This window comes from Cinclus cinclus, chromosome 9, assembly GCF_963662255.1.
Source record: "Cinclus cinclus chromosome 9, bCinCin1.1, whole genome shotgun sequence".
Lineage (NCBI taxonomy): Eukaryota > Metazoa > Chordata > Aves > Passeriformes > Cinclidae > Cinclus > Cinclus cinclus.
Genome location: NC_085054.1, coordinates 9,614,616 through 9,630,939, shown reverse-complemented (window position 1 = coordinate 9,630,939; position 16,324 = coordinate 9,614,616). Strand labels below are relative to the sequence as shown.

At 37.8% G+C, this 16,324-nt stretch overlaps 1 protein-coding gene across 1 annotated transcript in view; it reads left to right on the top strand.

The window, feature by feature from the left end:
- MYO3B (myosin IIIB) overlaps positions 1-16,324 on the top strand; it is a 171,492-nt gene that overhangs the window by 67,001 nt on the left and 88,167 nt on the right. Inside the window, exons 11-22 of the mRNA XM_062498577.1 lie at positions 127-243; positions 1,102-1,206; positions 3,678-3,761; positions 4,445-4,647; positions 5,021-5,119; positions 5,722-5,836; positions 6,206-6,332; positions 6,475-6,685; positions 7,739-7,886; positions 8,112-8,265; positions 10,709-10,797; positions 12,277-12,406. Of these exons, the coding sequence (XP_062354561.1) occupies positions 127-243; positions 1,102-1,206; positions 3,678-3,761; positions 4,445-4,647; positions 5,021-5,119; positions 5,722-5,836; positions 6,206-6,332; positions 6,475-6,685; positions 7,739-7,886; positions 8,112-8,265; positions 10,709-10,797; positions 12,277-12,406 (1,582 nt within the window). The remainder of the gene's footprint in view (positions 1-126; positions 244-1,101; positions 1,207-3,677; positions 3,762-4,444; positions 4,648-5,020; positions 5,120-5,721; positions 5,837-6,205; positions 6,333-6,474; positions 6,686-7,738; positions 7,887-8,111; positions 8,266-10,708; positions 10,798-12,276; positions 12,407-16,324) is intronic.

Here is a 16,324-nt window from a genome sequence, read left to right as displayed (position 1 = left end):
TTTGGCATTTGAAATATAATTAGAAACACAATAAATATTTCTTAAACAGTGTTCTCAGTATATTGCAGAAATCTTCCTAAATGGGAAAATAGTGTATGACTATCAAACTTTCTGTAATCTTCTCAGGATACAATTATCCATCAGCTGCAAAAACGTTATGCTGACTTGCAGATTTATACTTATGTTGGAGACATTTTAATAGCCTTGAACCCCTTCCAGAATCTCAGCATTTATTCTCCCCAGGTAAGAGAAATTCCAAGATGAAGATGCAAGTTGCTTTACATTTTATATTAACAGCACTAAATAAAATACTTAAATTATGCTAGAAGTTAGGAGCACAGACTAAACCTCAGCCTTTTCTTTTCACAGAACAGTGTGGCTAAACATTTATTTTGTTTTGTTTTGCTTGTTTGTTAAATTTGTTTTCATTTTATTTCATTCACTTCTTGGAGGCTTAAATTCCACAAGAGGGACAGAGATTACCCCAGGCACAGCTGTGCCTCTTGTCTCACATTTAGAGCTTTCTTCTGGGAAACAGAAGAGCTGTTCATGGAGCTCTTCATGCTGAGATTTTTGCTTGCCGAAGAATTGCTCTGACTGAGGGTTATTCCATGTCCCGTGCCATCAGTTCTTGCTTAAAAGAAGCAAATGAATCAAATGCTGTAAACATAAAGGCCAGTTTAATTCCCTACAAATATGAAGAGAGGTGGGACTAGAAATAACTTGGTCTCCATGGATGCCTGAATCAGGGCTTCACATAGGGGGCTAGAATTCAGATTCACTATAAGTTTATTTTGTGCAAATTTGTTATTTTCTTCTTTGAAGGCTTGTGTTTGAAATTCTCTTCCTTGTGATACGCTTCTCTTCATTGTCTTGGGCGAGAAACATCAGCATGCATTCTAGGTGGTGTAATTTGTGTTCTGGAAATTGGGCAGTGCCACAGATTACCACTCCTGTTCCAGGTGATTCAGTGGAAATTCTGTGGTATAAAAGGCAGCTTCTTTCTGTTGAACAGGCAGATGATAGTAACTTTTTTTTCAGTTCTTAATTATGTAGCTAAGTTCCATGTTTTGACTATTGTGTGTATTTCTTTAAATTTAGTTCTCCAAGCTTTACCATGGTGTGAAGCGTTCATCAAATCCCCCCCACATATTTGCCTCTGCAGATGCTGCCTACCAAAGCATGGTTACATTCAGCAAGGATCAGGTAAGAATGTGTTCATTTTGGTTTAGGTTTTATATTAAGCATACTGCCACTGTGCTACAGGGCTGTGAATAATATTCTGGTATGTTTTATTTTGGGAAATTTTCCCATTAAGCCTTTTATTCCAAAATCAGCAAAACCAGAGTAGAAATCTGGTCAGATTTGGGAGTTCTGAAGAGGACACGGTGATATGAAAAGTCAAATAAGATGATGACCAATATAGTTTCCTAGACATCCATGAAGTCCTGGGTGTTGACTCCAGCAGCAAAGTATTGCTGCACACTCTGATTCTAGGCCTGTCTTGACTTAAGTATTTCAAAAATTTACACTTGTGCAAAATAGAAGGCTCTCAATACCACAGCAGGTTAACAGAATTTGAACCATCTTTCTGTTGCAAAAATACAATAAGTCACAAAAAATTAGGAACTGTTAGCAAATTTTTAGTAAAATAAATTAAGTATGGGTCTGTTATAAATGTAATAAGGGCACAAATCCAATTATACAGCAATGATTTTAAAGAGAATAAAATACCGTGCTGTAGAAGATTTTTCTGCATTCTTAAGATTATAACTTCATACTCTTTCTAATTTGATGTGCTGTGTGTACATGAATGTTCAAGTCTGCTAATTATTTTTGTTTGTAAAATCCTCCTGGTTTTACCCTGCACATCACACAGTAATTAATAGAAAACGTTTTCTTAACGTCACTAAACCAGAAAAAATAATAAAAAGCCTGAAATCAGAAAATGCCATGAAAGTAAGACAAATAAAAGGGACATTGAAGAGGAAGAAAACAGGAGTTTTACTGATGATGTGAAAGTACACTGGCCTGGGAAATGGTTAGTATTTCTTTAATGACTTAGGTTTGCTTTGATGGAGACATTAGAGAAAACAAGTACTCATGCAGAGTAACTCATGTGAGAACTTGTTATCTAAGGAAGAAGATTGGTAATTACATCAGCTTGTCAGGCTAACTTTGTGCATCTTTAGTATTATATGTTTTGTACCTCTTTTGGAAATAATCTTCATTTGGGTCTAAATCAGTTTTCTGTTTTCAGTATGTGAAGTATTACAGGAGCTTGTTTTATCTCCACTGGCTGACCAGTGTTGTGCTGGTTCTTAACATAAAGATGCACCAGATAAGCACTGTAGCCAGACTGAAAATGTAATGATTCTGTTTGTTTTATCCATTGAACTTTGGTTTGGTTTGGTTTGGGTTTTTTTTTTTTTTGTTGAAAGTTAACTTCAGCCTACTATTTGTCCTGAAGCAATAGTCAAATTCTGACTAATTCTACAGGGAATCATGGGCCTTAATTGTGCAAACTGTTGTGCATGTCTTCCCTACTCCCACAAAAGCAATCAAGTTAGGTAGTGTAATCGATTTGTTACCTATTTCCAAGAGCAAAAACAACTGACAGGAAGCAAATAAATGAGCTGAAAATGTAATATTGTACACATTATGTGGAGTTGGTACCTGCACCTGCTGTCAAGCACCATAAGGTACCACCAGATATGTGCTGCATCTTCTAAATCTTTAAAGCTCAGTTCTTTATGAAGGGGCCTTGCATCAAGTATTTTACTAACTTGTATCTTTTCCCAGCCAAGAATCCCATGTAGTCACAGTATCATACAAATAGTTTTCAGATGTTTGCATAAAAAAACCTGTGAATCTGTGCAACTGCTTGATGTTAACATTTTCATTATATGTCAGTTGATACTGTACCATACTGGTGGTCTGTAGAATACATGGGAAAAAGGGGTAAATAATAAATGATGTTAGAATTCAAACTTTCTATTATCTGCATTCTTCAGTGTTCAGGTGAGAACTGGCTTTCAACTTCCATTTTGCCTATGAAGCACAACAGCAGAGAGAAGGAAAGTGATTTAGACCATTCTAGGTAGTCTCTTGAGTCTGGAAGCCTTTTGAAGAGCCTTTGAAATACCATATGTTAAGGACTGCTGACATGGGAAGAAGGTGGATGTGTCCTCCCAAAATTACCGAGATGCACATTTTTCTGAATTGTTTAGGTGCTTGTTTGCTGTTCTAGCTTGAATATCAGCACCACCTACAGAACAGCCTCTCTACACAGGACCTATTATTTAAGATTATTTTTCAAAGCAGACTTTTGGTCAGTGTGTTAAAAAAAGCTGTACCCTGTGATTCATGTTAATTCGTATGAAGTCAGTGCAGTGAGCTCAGACATGGTCACTTGTTTATGTGTTCTTGCCCTTCAAAATTCAGTCACTACTTCACACATGCACCTTGGGATCAGGCATTGCGAGATACATTTTAGTAATTTGTGAATAAATTACTACAATGAGCCTTTGCTGAGCTCTTCTTTCAGAGGGGAGTTTACACTTAAAATATTCAGTAGTTTTGGTACTAAACATGAAATAGCAGGTAGGAGTAGTAATAGCAGAAACTGACCATGTGGCAAACTATGCACTTAAATTTATTTTGTTTTGTTTGTTCAGTGCATTATCATCAGTGGGGAAAGTGGTGCTGGCAAGACTGAAAGTGCCCATCTGATTGTCCAACATTTGACCTTCTTGGGAAAGGTATTTCCTAGCCAATTATGTAAAATTATGAAGAAATCCTCCCAACCCTACCCCAATGTTCACTTTATTTAATCTCTAATACTTAAAGCTGTCCATGTGAATTGTCACACTTGATTTAGGGACATAGTAACCATGCATGTGAGAGTATTCAATTAAGATGCAAAAGTATGACTTGCACCAAGCCAGTCAATAGTTTTTTAAAGAGAAGGTGCCAGATTCTGAGTGTTCAGTACCTGTACTTATGTACAGTGTTTATCACATATAAATAACATTGTTTATTTATACAATAAAGAATGAAAAATATTACTGTGGCTCTAATCTTACTGAACATTTAAATTTTATGAATAATGCTATTAGCACAAAACAATGGGAAAATTAATCATGTCATCTTAACCTTAAGTAGACAGCTTTAGTCTAGTGTGGTTTTGCTACTCTTAACTAATTATAAAACAAGTCGAAGGTGGAATGATTGCAGAGAAAGAGGAACCTGTATTTTGCTGCCTGTGGAAGATCTTCTTATCAGTTTGTTGGACCACTTGTTGTGTAAGTAGAAAGGTTAGCACAGTACCTAATTCCATAAAAGCATGAGAAGAGGGTTCTTTGCTTCTGGAGCAAGAATTGGATTGGGGGTAAGCATTATATTCTTTGAATTAATCATTCTGATTTGTATCTCTTCTGTCAAGGCCAATAACCGTGCTTTGCGTGAGAAAATTCTTCAGGTGAATCCTCTGGTTGAAGCATTTGGAAATGCCTGCACTGCCATCAACGACAACTCAAGTCGCTTTGGAAAATACCTGGAAATGATGTTTACACCTACAGGAGCTGTAATGGGGGCAAAGATTTCTGAATATCTACTTGAAAAATCAAGGGTCGTAAAACAGGCTATGTAGGTATATTAATTGTCTGTCGAATGGCATTTATGTAGTGTTTGAATTGATTCAATTAACAAAAAATCCGTGGTTTATACATTTTTCCATCTTCTGCTAGAAAAAAAAAAATATCATTTGTACAGCGTTATAACAAGAATAGTCCTGTTCTTTTGGAGTAGAAGCCAGAGCCACTTAATTCTTTGGGGAAATGTTGTTCGCTGGATTTTCTGTGTTTCGCAGCTGCTGATCCTACACTATCAAAACAAGTGGGAGATTTGCTACCTTGCTTCAGTGAGCTCATTATAAGAACTACTTTTACGTTCATTGTACAAGTTGCCTCAAGAATAAACATGGGTGCTTTAAAAGGATACTCTTTTTTTTTTTTTCCAGGGGAGAAAAAAATTTCCATATATTTTATTATATTTATGCTGGCCTTTATCATCAGAAGAAACTTTCTGAATATAGACTTCCTGATAAAAAGCCTCCTAGGTAACTGTAGCTCACTTGTTTTAAACTGCTCATTGTAATTACCTATTGATCAGCACTTGCTTTCAGTATGATGCCTTAAAATCTCTCTTAATCCTTCTCCATTCCTTAACGATCTTTTTTTTAATCCTCCCAAGGTGAGAAAAAGATGGACATTAAGGCATTAAATTGTTTGCATTTGTTTGAGAAGTTGAACTATTAAAACAGGAGGAGGAAGAACCAAGCTCATAATGTAGCTTTTTTGTCATACTTTCAAATGCAGACAACCCTCCTTATGATTTCTTACCATAATGCTTCTGGTTCAGGAAGAGCCCAGAATATGCTTTGGAGGTTTTTAATTGGTGTTTGTACTTTGGGTGCGTCTGATCTGTACTGGCTGGGGGGATGTGTGTGAAATGTTGGTAACATTGTTAGACATTAACACAGAATAAGCAGATGTTAATGCAACAGAAACAGAAGCTTCTTATGAATTAGCATCAAACTATATAATTGAAAGTTATTGAGATAAATGTTCTTTCCAGTTACTGAGGTACTTGTATTTAAGTCACTTCAGCTTGTATTGACTTATGTGGTTGTGTGATGCTTTCTTTTCCCACTCTGTTTAGATATATTGATAATGAAACTGGAAGAGTAATGCATGATATTGTTACTAAAGATTCCTATGGAAGACAATTTGAAGCAATTCAACATTGTTTTAGAATTATAGGATTTACGGATGAGGTAAGAAAACCTCAGTTGCTAAACCACTATTGACTTTATTTAGGAAAACTACCTCCAGTGCTTCCCTTCGATTTTGTGGATGTATAAAATTTTGTGAGCCACAAAACTCTGTTATGACAGAAGTGAACTGTGAAAGCGTAACCCCCCACTCAGAATGCAAGGCCAGCCTGACGTCCCAGTTAGTACTCAGGCAATTCTGTTGCAGTTTCTTGTGTAAATAGAAGCTTACTTGAACTTGTAGAGCTTGGTCTCAGAGAAAGCTACAAGCTTTAATATCCATTGCAGTGCCCATGTCTTTCTTTCGTAGCCTAAATATGATGTGTGTATCTAACTGAATTTCTTAAAAGTGCTTCTTGTCATCTTCTACAGGAAATGTACTCAGTGTACAGAATACTGACTGGAATCTTAAATACTGGAAATATTGAGTTTGCTGCTATTTCTTCACAACACCAAACAGATAAAAGTGAGGTTCCTAACCCAGAAGCCTTAGATAATGGTATATGCTTTTTAATACTGTCAGTTCTGTATATGCAATTTGATTCTATTTGTGATAGTCATTAGCTCATGGTAGCAGTTGGTCAATGCTGGTGATTTCCACTGCATAGTCACAGTTGTGTGTCTTTTTCACTGTCTTTTAGCTGCTGCACTGCTAAGCATTGGGTCAGAAGAACTCCAAGAGGCCCTAACCTCCCACTGCGTTGTAACACGGGGGGAGACTATCATCCGAACGAACACGGTGGACAAAGCAGCGGACGTGCGAGATGCCATGTCTAAAGCCCTTTATGGCCGCCTCTTCAGCTGGATTGTAAATCGTATTAATACGCTGCTTCAGCCTGATAAAAATATATGGCAAGTTACACATCACTGACTCGTGTGTACTTACTGTGCATATGTCTGATGGGTTCATCCATTTGTATATTTTTGATTTTGCGGAAAGAGTGCTGTGTTTATTTTGGCTAAGGCTTCAAAATGGCTTTCATGCTGTGATACTGAATCCCGTTTCCAGGACATTAAGCCCATCATTTTCATAGAGCTGAATAGAATTTAGCTACTGAAGTAAATGGAAATTGGGTGGTTGAAGTTCTGAAATTTTTTAAAAGATGCTTCCTGTGTAGTGAACATGAAAATCATACAAAAGGCTGATAAATAATTGAAGTGTACTGAAAAACTTCAGTATGTATTCACAGTTCGTATAGTCCCCCTGCTTTTGTAAGCAAGTAATAAATGCAGATTTCAGATTATTCTTGTGCTGCTACTTGAGATGTGATTATTTATTTATTTTTTATAATTACAGAAACATTATATTCTACATCCTTATGATTTCATTGCCAGGCACTGATCTGGCTGGTTTGATCTTTTGAAGAAGCTGTAGAGATTTTAGAAACAAGGGAATCTCTCAGGTGATGTGAAAATGCCTCTGATCTGAGATCTCTACTTGCTACTTCACTACGTCATATAGACATATTCTCAGTTATGGTAGTGACTGAGTGTGGACTTTTAACAGTCCAGCTTGTACCAGCAGCAGATTCGGTAATTAGCTTCCGAATGAGTGTAGCAAAAACATGCCATTAAACTTTGACACCTTTTCTCTGCCTAGGAGGAGCTAACAGTAGATTTTATTTGGGATCTGCCTACTGAAACCCCTTGTTTCAATATGGCTACTAAGTGTCTGTCATTTTGTACCTATGATTTTCCTGTCTTCTTCATGGAAATTTGCAAAAAGCAAGTGGAGAACAAAAGTCTTAGCAATGTTGTACAAATGCAGAAGTTGTCTTAGGTTCAAACATACTTCCCCTCCTTTATTTTCGCAGCAGATTGAATGAGTTGTGCAATCTTAGTTACTAGGTTTATTTTTAACTTGGTGTTGCCCATAATGAATTTTGTTTTTATTTTCACATGCAGCAATGCTGAAAGTGGGATGAATGTTGGGATACTGGACATATTTGGATTTGAGAACTTCACAAGAAATTCTTTTGAACAGTTGTGTATAAATATTGCTAATGAACAGATCCAGTTTTATTTCAATCAACATATCTTTGCACTGGAGCAGGTAAATTCAAGTCCGTTGAGGTCTAGCTAAATCCAGCGTCCTATACCATAATCATATTCAGGAATACTGTATGAAATGAGTATGTGATTTCAATGTGAAATAATGGTATCTTTCTGTTGAAATTTTGTAGATAATGTTTTTGAGGCCTGTAGAGCATTGCTGTGCATCATAAATGCATAATGTTGCTTTTACTGTTTTGTAAAACTGTGCTGGTGACTTTTGTAGATGGAATATCAGAGTGAGGGAATTGATGCCACTACAGTGGAGTATGAGGACAACCGTCCACTTCTAGATATGTTCCTTCAGAAGCCCATGGGTCTCCTGTCTCTGCTAGATGAAGAAAGTCGCTTTCCTCAGGCAACAGACCTAACTTTAGTTGGTATGTGCAAGTAAAACTCCGGGTAAGGTCTGGGAAATGACAAAGGTATCATAAGTACAGTGTCATCTTTATTCAAGTTTTCCTACCCTATTTGTCCTGAGGCTGTGTAATTCCATTTGACGTTCTAAGTGTATTTTTCATAGTGCTTCATCATTTTTTTCTGCTTACGTGTTTTCTATCCTTTTCAAATTGGAAAAGTTGTCCTAAGTATCAGGTGGCAAGGACTTCCAGCATTGCAAGGAAATATCCTGTGTCTTGTCCATGTATGAGGGGTACATCAAGTAGTATTTTTCCCTATTTATTGAAAGGAAGGCTGAGACATAGTAGAATGTTGTATCTAGGACCACCCTGTGAGTAGCATTAGTGCTGAAAGTAAAATTTAGACCTCCCAGGCTCCTAGGCCCATGTTTATCAAATCAGAAAATACTGCTTCACTCCAGATTCTCTCATCATAAATAGGAAGTGTTATTTCTGGTGTGGCATCTGACTGAGTATTTCCTTGTCTTCATGCATATTTTACATACATTTTAACAAATTTTGGTGCCAACCTTCAAATGTGCAGCATGTGCTGTGTTTAAAGCTGTTGCCTTGTGTTTATTTCCTAGAGCTGTATTTTTCCCTGCGATATGAAACAGTTTTGTTTCCTTCAGTGGAATGTGCCACAGAGACCCAAACTGTTAGAGAAAAATAACAGTTTCCAGTTTAATTGCACAATACATGTACAAGACTTTTCTCTACTACTAGCCTGAGCTGAAATTGGAATTCCGGTCACAGATAGAATGAGTACTATGGTTTCATTCCTCTCCCTTGTCTTGGTTTGAAACATAGGTGGCTGCCAAAGAAGGCAGGAACCTCCTTTGGAATGGAAAAAATGACCTCTTTCTCTCTGAATTATCATTACGATTTTGAAATTAAGGGGACTTTAGGCAAAGATCTGGGAAAAGGAATAGCAGTTCTTTATTAATGTGCATACATTTGTGTATGTATAACAAGACAAGCAAACAACAACTCCGGCAGCAAGAACAAACCAAACCAGAAACGCAGCGACGCCTTCCCTGGGCCGCAGGCGCTTCCCCTTCGGTGCAGGGACAGGCGCAGCCCGCAGGGGGCGCTGCTGGCTCCCGGCCGGCCAGGGCTGGTGCCGGCATTGCCTGGAGCCTGCGGGGGGCGCTGTGGCGCGGGCTCGGCCGCGTCTCCCTCACGGGGTGAGGGCGGAGCGGGCTGCGGCGGGAACTCGGAGCAGCGGCCGCACTCCGGGGCAGACTCCGGCGCTCCTCCTTTGTGAGCTGAAGCTTTCTGCCTCCGCGTGGGTTGTAGGTATCAGTTTATCCTGAATATTGAACTTCTGTTTGCAGAGGTGCTTTACCTGCTGCAGTGCTGATCGGCCTCACTGCCGATCTGTCCGCAGCGCAGCACGAGCCCTCAAACAGACAGCAAAGTGGGATATTTTGCCCTGTCAAGATGTGCCAGACAATCATTAATTCCACCACTCTGTCCCAGCCCCAGAAATTCCAAACTTAGCTATTTTTGCTTTAAATACAAGCTCAATTTGATAATATTTTCTGACATACACAGCATGACAGTGAATGTTATCAATTGATTCCTGTCTTGTTCAGGTAAATTACTATAATAGCAAGTTTCACAATATAAACACTAATTCTTACTAACATGGGTTCCTTTGCATCCTTCTTCTTTCCAGGAATTTTTCCTTGGCTCAGCAGGCAGGAATTGCTACCTGGGGCCTCAGTGTTGGACAGACAACACTAATTTCACTACAGAATATTAAAGAGCCTACAAAATATCACAGGGCATAAAAGACATTTTTCTTAGGAACTGGTGTTCCTTTTTCTGTCAGCTCTTTAGGGATAATCGCAGGAAACACAAAGTCACCTTAGAAGAGGTTATATAGAGCAGCTTCTTTTTTTCTGTAGATCTCCAAAGGTACATGAGAGACAGTTCAAGACTGAGTACATTAACGCATCCTTAAAACATGATGCACAAAGCTAAATTAATGCAGAAAGGAAGATAGAGAAATTACAAATAGTAGGCTGTGATAGATGTGAGTAATTGACTGATATATGCACAGTTTTGAATGTATGTATGTATGTATGAGAAATAAACTCACCCCAAACCCTGCATATGCATAAGTAAATTAATTGCAAAATATGAGAAATAGTCACATCTTCTCATTGGGTCTTCTTACTTAATATTTTTCCATGTATGAAGGCATCCACAAGCAGTGATGTTTGAAAGACAGTCTTACAGGGTGAGTTTAAAAGGAACAGTTCCGTTCAGATGCAATAGCTTGGTATTTCTGAGCAATCTAATAATATGTGTTTGTAGCAGTTCTGGCTTCTTGAGCAGCAACTTAGCAAAATAATTAGGATGAAGATTGTAGTTCATCACTCTGTCACTTAAATCAACATCTTTTCTCAATGTCTAGATAAATTTGAAGATAACTTACGATGCAAATACTTCTGGAGACCAAAAGGAGTGGAACTGTCGTTTGGTATTCAGCACTATGCTGGAAAGGTAAGGTCATGTGATTATTTAGTTCAGATAATAGTGGCATGGTCATTACTTGCTTTTATCCAGAGTTTCTGCTTCAGGGTTTTTATCCCCCTCATTTTAATAGGAAAAAAAAAATACGAAGTTTATGCAAACATACGTTCCCCAATGAAATTTTTATGTATAGCAGTCCATTTTGGAGCCTATCCTTAGGGCTCTTACACGGATTGTATAGACAGTAAGCATCTTTTTTTCTGCATGAAATCTGGCCTCAGAAATGCCAGTACTACAGTCTTTTCAAAGGAGCAACTCTCTGAAGCCACGGCAGGTGCTTGGTAACTGCATGTGAGTGCCACAGTGTTTCTGTCTGAGAGTGTATATATGCATGAAAAGCAATATAATCTGAAGCAGAACGCAAAATCCTATAGAGTGCATTGGAAGGATTGGGACTTGCTGGTAGAGATGTTTTCTTGTACTTTGTAATACCTAATTTCTTCTCAAAGATTCATATTCACATATTGTTTTATATGGCGAGTAACAGTCCAGTTTTCACCATAACATCAGCTTTGTTTGCAATTTCAGGCCCAAATACTTGTTCATAGATGAAATTGAAATAGCCATGTTTTATATAGTTATCGATTAAGTTTCATCTCTGGATCATTATAAGACTCCAAAATTTTAAATTATATTCTAGTAACTGTGGTCAGGCTTTCTGTCTTGTTAAGAATAGCTATTAAAATTCACAGTTTTAGTTAGTTGTTTGTACCCCCATGGCATAATAATAAAAAGAATACTGGCCAGTTTTCTATTGCCAGAGAGCATTCAATTTCTGTGTAAATTAATGGACTCCGGGGAAACTGGGCTAGAGAGTAATATTGCTAGTGATAATAAAACAGGTCTAAAAATTATTTAAATAAAACAAAATGAAAAATTAACTGACTGTTATATTAATACAAATATCCAGGCATTAAATTCTAATCAAAACTGTTAAAATAATTGAAATAGGGGAATGTTTTGTTTTTGTAATATGATTTTCAGTGCTGTGAGAAGCTGTTTTAATGTACCTACATTGAGTCCAACTTATTACTGTTCCTCCAGCAGGTTTACTTACAGATCACAGGTTTGATGCAGACAACCAATAGAAAGTGACTACCTGAGAACCATTTCTTACATCACACCTAAATGATCAGCTTAAGCTTTAGTGAAGTATCTCTGTTGGATTGCATCATGCATAGAATCGTTTGACATGGCTGAGCATAGCACAAGAGGATTTAAGCAGTTTGATATGCAATGGCATTTTAGGACTATAGGCACTCGGTATAGCCAATTTACATTCTGAACTCACTACTATAGTTCATGTGAAGTCCTTTGCAGATAATTCATTTGCTTGTCAGACCAAGCTAGCTGGTCTACTTGGTCATCCTGACTGTTCACATTTTGAAGAACATAGTAGGTTTTGGGTAACCCTTTTCGCCAAAATTTCATTCTGTTTTCCCATGCTAGGTATTATATGATGCCTCTGCCTTCCTTGAGAAGAATAGAGACACTCTTCCTGCTGACGTAGTGGTGGTGTTGCGAACTTCAGAGAACAAACTTCTTCAGCAGCTGTTCTCCAGCCCATTAACAAAAACAGGTGTGCTCTGGACAGCTTTGCTAGCATTTTAACTTCTTCAGCTACCTGTTCCTCTCATACTCTTACTTGATTCTGGACTTTTTTTTTTCAATGATTTTATCCTATCTCCTCTCCAGAGTATTTGTTACATTTTGTTCTCTGATTTCAAGATTTAATTTCCTTTCATGATTATTGTGCAGCAAGATTCTTCCCTGACTCCTGAGAAAGGGAGATTGTCAGATGTGTAGGGCAAGAGCTTATTCTCAGAGCACGATAAAAATATGGGAGTTTCTAGGTCTTAGTCCTTTACTGAGATCAGTACTCTGTTGATAGATTATTGTGTACCATGTCTTACAGTTCGTAAATCATGTGATGTAGATCAAGGTCTTTTGGAGGTAATATCCATCTATTTAGAAGCATTGATGTAATACATAGATTATTGCAAATTATAAAAGCCGTAGAATAATAGGCTGGAAGTAATTCTGTTGATTTAAAGCTTGTTGACTTTGACTTACATGAAAGTGCCAGATCTATAGCTGAATAAAACAGCAAGATGAAGTTTGATTACTCCATGGATAGATGCCAGAATGCCAGTACCATATGCAAATCATAGTTCTGCAGTATCCATGCAAACAAGCCAGCAAATGAGTACTTCTTTCAATACTTTCTACACTCTTCAAGCGTCTTTTTCATAATGGGTGAGAAAAATACATAATACTGATTCTAAATACAATGGATTGTACTAGATTGCAAAATTATTGTGAGCTGACATATGCAGAAGAGGTTGTATGTTTAGGTAGGAATACTTGGTAGATGCAATAGATAGTGCTGTGTAGGGTTATTGTACATGGGCTGCAGAGGCAATTCTGTGCCTGTGCAGCAGCTCTCTGCCTTGAATTTCTGGACTGTCAGAAACCTAGTTGTAACCCATCTGGTGATGCATTTAAGCTCTCTTGGCATTTCTGTGTAGAAAAAGAACATCTGGAGAAAAAATTACATTGGAGCTCTTTTTTTCACATTTAAAATGGATGTAATATCTGTTTATATACTACAGAAGATAGGTTCCTGTTACAGGGTAATTTTTCCTGTAATTGAAAGGCTCTCAACTACCCCCATTCAAATTACATTTTAGAGGTCCCTGAGAGGTGAGGACCCAATCAGGAATCTGCTTCTCCTTTCAGCTATAATGATTTTAGATGGAAGGGAATATAGTTTATGATTGAGGATTGGTTTTTGCCCAAGTGGCAGATCTTTCTGTCTACTATTACTCTACATTTGAGTCTGTGTGAAAATGATAAAAGAGATTCTGATCAAGCTAAACAAGAAAGCAAGCTCACACATGGTCAAACGTGCCTCCACACCCCTCTTTACAAGCCGTTTTGTACCTTGGAGCTATTGTCAGAATGAAACCAATTAGGTGATTTGGCCCAGTTATCAGTCCAAATTATTGCAAATACAATTTTTATTTTATTGCTATTTTTAAATCAGAATGCTGATGCCTTAATACAAATTCATCTTTTTCTGGCCTTACAGAGTTATTTTCAGTAGCAGCAGCACTCAACTTGAGTATTTTGCCTAAGATGCATAGAAGGTTCAGTAAGAGATACTTGTCATTGCAGTTAACGTACAGTTACCATGCTGGTGTATTTTGTCTACTTTTTTTAGGTCTCTTACATTCATTCTTTGTTTCCTATTTACATTAATTGAATGCTTTCTTCCTCCATTTACCTTTCTGTGAAGTGCACACACCAAGTTAAGTGTTGTCTCTATTAGTAAAGTTGGTACAGGATATCCTGATTTAAAAAACACTGTGCATCTGTGCATGGTGTTATAAGAATAACTTAAAGCTTTTATATAATTTTTATTTTTTAAGAGCCCTTATGATTTTGCTCTCTTTTTTTCCAGCTGTCTGATATAATTGACATTCACATCCTGTGTTGGGGCTTCTGTGTTCTAAAATCAGATTGTTGCCAGGTTTAGTTTTGGCAGCTTTCAAGATAAATGAAAGGTTTGGCTGAAAACAGAGTGCATTGCTGGCAATGTTGCTTCATCTGCTCAGTGAAGAAAGATAATGCTATTCTCTTAACTTTCTACAAAGATGCTTTTGTAAACAAAAGAATAGAGAGTGCGTATGTCTCATTGTACTCCATTCCTGACCCTTAGCCTTCTTTCCCCCACTCAATACATGCTTCATTCCTAAAGCAAGCCAGAAGAAATACAGATTAAGATTCATAATCTTGGTACAGTTTTCTCAAGCTTTTGGTCAATTACTTACTAATGCAAAAGTTAGTAATTTACATGGGAGCCATATTCCATCTTTCCAGATAACCTTGACTTGAAATGGGCCTTCTGCCATTATGTGTGGTGTTTTGTTTGAAGATGAGTGACAGCACATTCTGACATCTGCTTGCAGATGCTCTGGAACGTGCAGTGTAGGTGGGTTTTGCCAAGCAGCGGTCTCCCATACGTGTCGCAGCCACTGGGTGGTGCTGTCCCAGAGGCGAGAGGGAACGCGAGGCTGGAATCGTGGGTCTGACAAGGACTGAGAATGTAGTTCTTCAAATACCAAAAAAGAGCAAAAAGATGCCTTTCCCACCCTGAGATGATCCTCAGTTTGAAGTATATTTATATAAATGTCATATCTTCCACTGTCAAAACCTGAGCAGCATCAAGAAAATAAATACTAAAAAGCTAAATTCTTTTACTAATTTAAGATCATGCTAATCCCTGTAATTTATCAAGTACACTTATCCTGTCTTAACAAATGCTCCTATTTTACAGTAGCGGTCTGTGCAGTTTAAAGGGCCAGAAATTAACAGCAGGACATTAAATATACATTTATAATAGTAGTTTATTGTTAATAAAGTATACAGCCACCCATACGAGACATTGGAACCTAAACATTATTAAATTAATTTTGTAATATATGCAGCTTGTTTTGTCATCTTTCAGTGGAAACTTAGTCACGTTCACCATGTTTTGAAATCTGCACTTTCTAGGGACCTTTAACCTCAAAATTGAATGATTGTATTTTGATTTAACATAACAGCTCTCCCAACTACTTCCATATCTGTCACTTTATTTTCTATAGACACAGTTTCTTGTGCTGCCACTACTGTAGTGGGCAATATGAATGTGCATGCTCCCATTTAGATAGAATGTATTCCTGATAGTCTCTGGTTTTAGTTTATCATTGTTGCTCCTAAAGCATCAGATAGAAAAGGAATCACATGAGCTAGAAAAGAGAGTCCCCTTGTAAGAATAGAGGATTTTGGTTGGAAAAATTAATGACAGCCTTGGTGCATTCACCATTGAGGAGTCAGACTATTTTACTCACTTTCCTGATATTCAAGAATTTTTGCAGCATCACCTATAAGGGGTGGTACGATTGGATTGCTTGGACAAAGCACCCCTGGGGGTTTTTGAGACTGCAAGGGTTTTACCTTCTTAGAAAAGCTGCATCACAACAAGACCTACTCTTGAAACACCAATCTCTGCTGACTTTTGTCCTTGCTGTGACTCACAGACCTTTAGAACTTCTATCAGGGTAGCTCTGCTCTGCCTTAGGTCCTTGCCTGAGACAGGGGAGAAGGTTGTCTTCTGCAGGGAGGGAAAGGGAAATCCTCCAGCCTCCCTACCAGAAGAGTAGAGATGCTGCAAAACATCCTTGTCCTTGCTCTGAGGATCAGTAGGGGTTTTGCTTGGCTACAGGGAAGAAATACAAAACTGAGTATCACTACAGCAACATCCTATCTAATAATATTAGCAGCATTGGGTGTTGCTCATGCATGAGGGTAATGGAGTATCAATGTATCATTGCTATTAAATGCTCCTTGTTTGTGGTGCCTATATTTTTAAGCGTAATCTGTCAAAGAGAATTGGGGTGAGAGTTTTCACAACTGGAGTGAGGGGTTTGGTTAGTCATGTTTTAACAAGGAA